Source organism: Notolabrus celidotus, chromosome 15, assembly GCF_009762535.1.
Source record: "Notolabrus celidotus isolate fNotCel1 chromosome 15, fNotCel1.pri, whole genome shotgun sequence".
NCBI lineage: Eukaryota > Metazoa > Chordata > Actinopteri > Labriformes > Labridae > Notolabrus > Notolabrus celidotus.
The window spans coordinates 24,640,067-24,646,937 of NC_048286.1; the positions used below are offsets into that span (position 1 = coordinate 24,640,067).

Sequence of the window (6,871 nt, forward strand, 5' to 3'; positions counted from 1 at the left end):
TATTTCCTCCATGAAGACATTTTTGGGTTGTCTAATAAACTTATACAATAAACAACATTTAAATTTGATGAAACACAAGTTTAAAGGGGGTGATTCAATTTGAAAGAGCTGATTATGGAAGAGCTTTTTTGTACTCCAAAGAAAATATGTCTTTGTTTTTCATTTGTGACTAAAAGCAATTCATTCCCATGCTGAAACTGAGACTGTCATCACTGATTCTTTAGTTAACCAATGATGCTTTCCATGTTCACAAACTCATTGTTTGTCTGTTTTGAGGTGGACAAGTATCAATTTAAATCTATTTTTTCAAATCCCTTGTTTTGTTTGGCTGCATAGAGAAAGAACACTCAGGGGACAGGGATTTTTTTCCTCAAAGCTCTCTTAGTTCAAAAGGTGAGCTTTACCTTATGTTAGCTCACTAAGAGTCCATTTAAGCTGTATCCAATAAGCTCATTGTTAGACTGATACAATGGCCTTGTTAGGTTGCCTTCAGGGAATCCTGATACACTGAAAACTTAATACATGGCAACCAGATTGAAAGTTAACCAATTGAGTGGTGCGAAGGCTGGCCGAGTTGGCACGTATCCACCTTGGAGTTTTAATTGGCCAGCGTCAGTGCCACCACATGTTATCCAGCATACTACTGGTTGTTTCATTTTGGGTGATACATTAAAATAGCAGGAAATTCAAGTCAAGTGACAGTTACAGGACTTTTTTCCTGTAACTGTCACAGGCGTCACCTCATTTGGTCTAATTGGCGAAAGCATTGCTAGAGGTCTGTATGTAATAACAGGTTTCCAACATAATGTTTAAAGTAATTTAATGTCAAGCTGCAGATTAAAACAAACTGGACTCCCCTTTATTGCCACTGCCTAAGATTAGGTAAGATTGTAGGCTTGGTCAAGTCTGCAGTGAAAGAGGTTACAGCCAACACAGTGGAGGATAGCTGTATCTAAAATTACCATTCTACTGGGGGCTGACATGCTAAGAATACTATGATAATTTACATGGTAGGTTTATGTGGCTTGTTGTCAAGGACTTACATTTGTGTGGCTCCTTGTTCAAAGCAACACACTGCCATCTGGTGTTTGATTTTACAGCAGCCTGGTGTGAATTATTTCATCAGCTAAAGAGGACAGATCTTTTAAAGTTTTTCATCATTAAATTAGACTTTTTTTAAAATTGAATTTAAGGTGTTGTTCTCATAGTGAGACATCCTTTGAAAGTCACACTTTGAGAATATGCAGAACTCTCTGTGTTCGACTATTCGGCAGGCAGACCAAAGCAATCGATCTAGAGCTCCGGATTGACAGGCTGCAGGGTGACGGAAGTTAGCCTGCACTTCAATCAGGAAAGTTATGGGTATGTTACGGCTAAAACAAACTGTATTGTGACTCATCTGCTCCATGCAAGTCAGTATTTCTTGAGTTGACTCTTGCACTCTCTAAACAGGGAAGTTGTAAGGTTGAATTTGAGTAATTGTTCACAAATGCGGAGCTGAATTTACCCTTTCTGTTAGCATGCGGGGCTAATAGCGGCTTACTGTGTGTTTGTTTACCTAATGTATCAGCAGGGGGACAGACAAGAGTTTACATTTGACTTCATCACATGTTAGACTCTGACACTGTCGAACAAAGTGTTGTTTTTCTCGTTCATGACCTGTTATATAGTCGACATCTCTATTGTGTTGTGCTGTTACACAACTCTCCTTTGAGTCAGTCTGTGTGTGTTTTTCATTTCATGCAATCAGCTGATTTTTCTTCCAGGCCTGTTTAATGTTCAGAGTCACTCGTGAGAAGGGTTTGGAGACACTGGCATCCATGTTAACACAGACCTGCCCCCGCTGCTATGTCCTCCATCTCTGTGTCAACATCAACTTGTTGTGGCGGTGATGCTGCTGCTGCCATGGCAACCCAGGCTTTGGAGCAGGCTCTGCTGGCCTCAGACCGCTACGCAAGGATCATCCTGGCCCAGATGAACAAGATGCGGCAGCGCACTGACTTCTGTGACGTTGGGCTGAAGGTTGGCAGCCGGGTCTTCAAAGTCCACAGACTGGTGCTGGCTGCCAGCAGCCCTTACTTCTCCGCCCTGTTTTCAGGGGGGATGAGGGAGGCTGATAAAGAGGAAGTGCAGATTCTTGGAGTGGAAACTGAAGTCTTTGAAGTCCTCTTGGACTTCATATACACAGGTCTGCTTTGATTGCAATTTTTCCAACGGTGGCCCTGAAGTGCAAATCACAACGGCAATTCAGAAAACACTACGGAGAATCAGAAAACACTACGGCAATTCAGAAAACACTACGGCACCCGAGGGTACCTACTTCTTCCAGTTTGGTTAATGCTGTAGTGTTTTCTGATTTGCCGTTGTTATTTGCACTTCAGGGCCACCGTAGTTTCCACCGTAATGCCATTAAGAGAATCTCCATTATTAGTATGATCATATGAGTGAAAACTGTGTGCCCTTCCTCTCAGGTGTGATCAGTGTGACAGTGGAGAATGTCCAGGAGTTGATGGTGGCAGCAGACATGCTGCAGCTGAATGAGGTGGTGTCAATCTGTGGAGAGTTTCTGAAGGGACACATGGACCCGTCCAACTGTGTGGGCATCTTTCAGTTCCTGGAGCAGATTGCCTGCATGGAAATGCTGGAGTTTACCGAGAACTACATCCATGTTCACTTTCTGGAGGTATGAAACAAGAAAAGGTGCACCATGTCACATTCTCAGGAGTTTCTGTTAAACTCTATGCTTTTTCTGAGGAAATCAGACTTGCAGAGTCAGTCCCTCATTTTATTTCACAACTCAAGACACACTTTTATTGTAAAGCTTTTATTCTGTGAGTTTATTTTAATCTTTAACGTTTTACCTCTTTGCTTTATTGTCAGTTTGCTTTTATTGCTACTTTGCTTTTATTGTGTTTTTATTGTGAAGCACTTTGTTACTTGTATCGAAAAGTGCTATACAAATAAAGGTATTATTCTTATTATTATTACTCTGTGTTACCTGGTTAATTATTTTTTTCTTGTATTGCTCGTGTAAGATAAGCCCAACCAAACAACATCAATATTTTATAAGATTTTTTGAACCATTTATGTGGCTAAAAGGGTTGCCACTGATATTTTACATTTGAAGACAGATGCTCCAGATGACAGATGATTCTCCGTTGGCTGCTTCCTTTAGGTGTGTGTCACGGATGAGTTCAAGGGCCTGACAAAGGATCAGATGGTGAGGCTGCTGAGGAGTGAAGAGCTGCGGATTGAAGATGAGTACCAGGTTTTTACTGCCGCCATGGACTGGGTTCTCCAAGACGTCGCAAAGAGGAAAAAACATGTAGTGGAAGTGTTGGAGCCAGTCCGATTCCCTCTGCTCTCCCCACAGAGACTCTTCAAGTACATAGAGGGTAAAAGAAGAAGAATTGTTCTCACCTTCTACATTTAAACACACACATTTCACATTGTAAACAGCATCCTGAATTGTTTTTAACATTGTTGTTCAATAAAGGAGTTACAGACTTCAGCCTGCGGGTGGCACTGCAGACTCTCCTGAGAGAATACACTGAAGTTGCAAAGTCTCCCAAAGAAAACAAGATGTACAGTCAGTTACAGCCATCCAAGATGAGACCCAGAAGAAAAGCCAGGAAATACCTCTACGCCATAGGTTCTGTTTCAAATCATTACTAATTGTAGCAGTGAGAATGAAATAAAGACACTATCTGATGTTTTCCAGATAAGAAACGTCAGGGTTTATACTCAATCTGTACTTCTTTCTCTGAGACAGGAGGCTTCACTCGGCTGCAGGGTGGCCGCTGGAGCGACAGCCGGGAGTTGAGCTGCGTTGAGCGCTTCGACACCTTCAACCAGTACTGGACCACAGTGTCGTCCCTGCACCAAGCCCGCAGTGGGCTAGGGGTGGCAGTACTGGAGGGCATGATCTATGTGGTGGGAGGTGAGAGAGACTTATTGTCCCGGGTTTGTGTTCAAGCCCCAAATTCAAACATGCCAATCAATCTGCAGTTTGACAAGAAATTATTTTCTTTATTCCTCCACCAGGGGAGAAAGACTCCATGATCTTTGACTGCACAGAGAGATACGACCCAGTGACCAAGCAGTGGGCTGCTGTGGCGTCTCTGAACTTTCCCCGATGTGGCGTTGGTGTTTGCCCCTGCTATGGAGCTCTGTATGCACTCGGTAAATGAGAAAATAACATTAGCACCATGTTGAGACAAAATACATACAGTAGCTTGTAGTTTACTTAAGAATGAAAAAAAGAGAACACGCAGTGATTCAGCTTGAATAGGTGATAAAATCTTATCACTGTCAGAACAGAAAAATGTATAAAACTGTTATTGATTAAGTCAAAATCAATACTTCAGTACCAGCATCCTGTGAAACAGAAACAGGCTTAAAAAACTCAACCCATTGTTTGCTCTTTGTTGGTTCAGGTGGTTGGATCGGCTCCGAGATTGGGAAGACAATGGAGCGATACGATCCAGAGGAGAACAAGTGGGAGGTGATAGGCAGCATGGCAGTTCCTCGTTACTATTTTGGCTGCTGCGAGCTTCAAGGTTTGTTCACTTTCACCCCAAATCAACAAGTGAGATCCTCTTCAACTTTATGTGAAGTGCTCTAAAGATTGTTCTCAAACACTGATTTGTCCTCCCAGGATTTATCTACGTGATCGGAGGAATCAGTGATGAAGGAATGGAGCTGAGATCAGCCGAGGTTTATGACCCGATCACCCGCAGATGGAGCGCCCTGCCCGTCATGGTCACACGGAGAGCATATGTGGGTGTGGCCTGCCTCAATAACTGCATCTATGCTGTAGGCGGCTGGAATGAAGCACTGGGTGCACTGGAGACGGTGGAGAAATACTGTCCAGAGCAGGTGAAGAGAGAGAAAAGGGGAAATGTTGCTTTTACTAAAGTCACCAAAGAGCCTTCAGTCGGTATTCTGTAACACCCTCCTCCACTCTGTGTTTGTTTTTGCAGGAGAAGTGGGTGGAGGTGGCTTCGATGTCTACAGCTCGTGCAGGCGTGTCGGTGTCAGCAGTTAACGGGCTTCTGTACGCCGTTGGGGGGAGAGCTGCCAGCAGAGACTTCTCCGCCCCCGTGACGGTGGACTCTGTGGAGATCTACGACCCTCACCTGGACACCTGGACTGAAGTTGGCAACATGATCACAAGTCGCTGTGACGGAGGACTGGCTGTGCTCTGAAATATTGACATTTTGAACGTCCATATCGGCACCTGAATCATCCTGAAGCAGCAGAAACAGAAAACTGCACCTTAAGAAACACACATGTGTTTTTGTCTTAAGTTAGCTTTCACATTATCACAACTTTTATTTATACTTGAATAAGATAAGTTTTTCTTTTTGAATGTCTGCAGCATTTATCGTTTATTGAACAGAAGGATTAACTGCACCTCTATTTTGATTCCCACAATATTTCTACATTACTATCAGAGTAATGTCACACATATTTTCCCTTTTTGTGTGTACATGAAAACAAAACAGTCCTTGTGATGAGGATATTTTATCACTGCTGGATGTACCAGAAAGTTTTTCTCTAAAGTCCTGTCGGGATTTGAACTGTGGTTTTGGAAAATATGTGCAAATACTGATTTCTAGTTGTTCTTGTTCCTGTTTCCTCAACAAAATGTTTTAGGCCGGTGTGTTGCTACTCGGAATATTTATCAAACCTGGAGCCTAATCAATAATGGAACAAATGTTCCATGACTTCTGTTAACAATGACGTACTTGAATAGCACAGCACTGTTGTCACATCAGTGCAGTCACAGACACACGTTGAATCTCACTGGATTATTTTTGTAAATATGATTGTGTAAAAGAAATTAGGGCCTCTTAGTCACTCTTTACTTCCAAATCCCTGCAAGTGAAGCCTTTTATTTATCACTTACCAATGGCTTCAGATATTACTACAATTTACATTCCGCATACATTTCAACTATTCTACATTACGCAACAGTGCACATGTTAGGACTTGTTTACCTTATAACGGTACAGAAAATTTCCTCTGGGATCTTAACGACTAGTGGAGCAAACCGTATTTCCTCTCATAAACTGTTACACATTTTCAAAACACATTATTTATGTTACAATAGTGATACTGGCTTTTATTGCTTGCTTTTAGACTTCTTTAGAGCTTTAATCTGCGCATGTAAGGCTCAAATAACTCACACTCCCCCCTTCTTCATTCAAGACACTTCAAATTGATATATTAATTGGAGTTTTGCTGTGAGAACTGCAATAAATAAGATGTGTATGGTCTATTTTGACAGATAAGTCTGGGTTGATTACAGTCCGGTTTGAGTAAGATCTTCACTGTAAACGTCACACTCAATTTGTACTAAATAAACTTGAAACCTTGACTTGGCTTTATCAAGATAGAGAGTTTTAGGTTTCTGCATAAACAAACGAACTCTAGTATTTTCTCCATAAGATTACTTTTGAAATTCTATGGCTGCTTATTAAAGCCTATGTGAGGAGTTTTAGCTGGCTATGAAACAGACTGATATCATCTGTGATGCCTCTTTATGACCTTATAAAGCAAATGAGATTTTATACAATAAGACTGGCAATTCTGTAAAATATGTCTCTTTCTACTGTGCTGGGGTAGATGTCACACCAAACGACTGGCAACACAATAAAGAGCAAGCCAATGTTTTTTCGGTACTTTTTCCAAAGCAGATATTTACAGTGAGTGATGCACTTGAATGTTCAACAGAAGGTAGGAGGGGGCGCCATTGGACTTGCGGTCTAAGCATGTGCCCCATATACAGAGGCTATAGCCCTCGTTGCAGAGATCACAGGTTTGATTCCAGCCTTGACCATCTACTGCATGTCATCCCCCACTCTCC

The 6,871-nt window shown here is 42.0% G+C and overlaps 1 protein-coding gene across 2 annotated transcripts; it reads left to right on the forward strand.

Moving 5' to 3' along the window:
* Positions 1-1,244: 1,244 nt before the first annotated feature.
* On the forward strand, positions 1,245-6,677 carry ipp (intracisternal A particle-promoted polypeptide). 2 transcript variants are annotated; one of them, XM_034703183.1, is made up of 10 exons: positions 1,245-1,362; positions 1,767-2,188; positions 2,472-2,683; positions 3,176-3,395; positions 3,497-3,652; positions 3,773-3,940; positions 4,045-4,182; positions 4,437-4,559; positions 4,658-4,878; positions 4,983-6,677. In XM_034703183.1, exons 2-10 carry the CDS (start codon positions 1,849-1,851, stop codon positions 5,205-5,207), a joined length of 1,803 nt encoding a protein of 600 aa, XP_034559074.1. In that variant the 5' UTR covers positions 1,245-1,362; positions 1,767-1,848; the 3' UTR covers positions 5,208-6,677. The 2 variants fall into 2 exon arrangements, with proteins under 2 accessions (XP_034559074.1, XP_034559075.1); XM_034703184.1 differs by having other exon boundaries at positions 1,296-1,412.
* Positions 6,678-6,871: the final 194 nt, after the last annotated feature.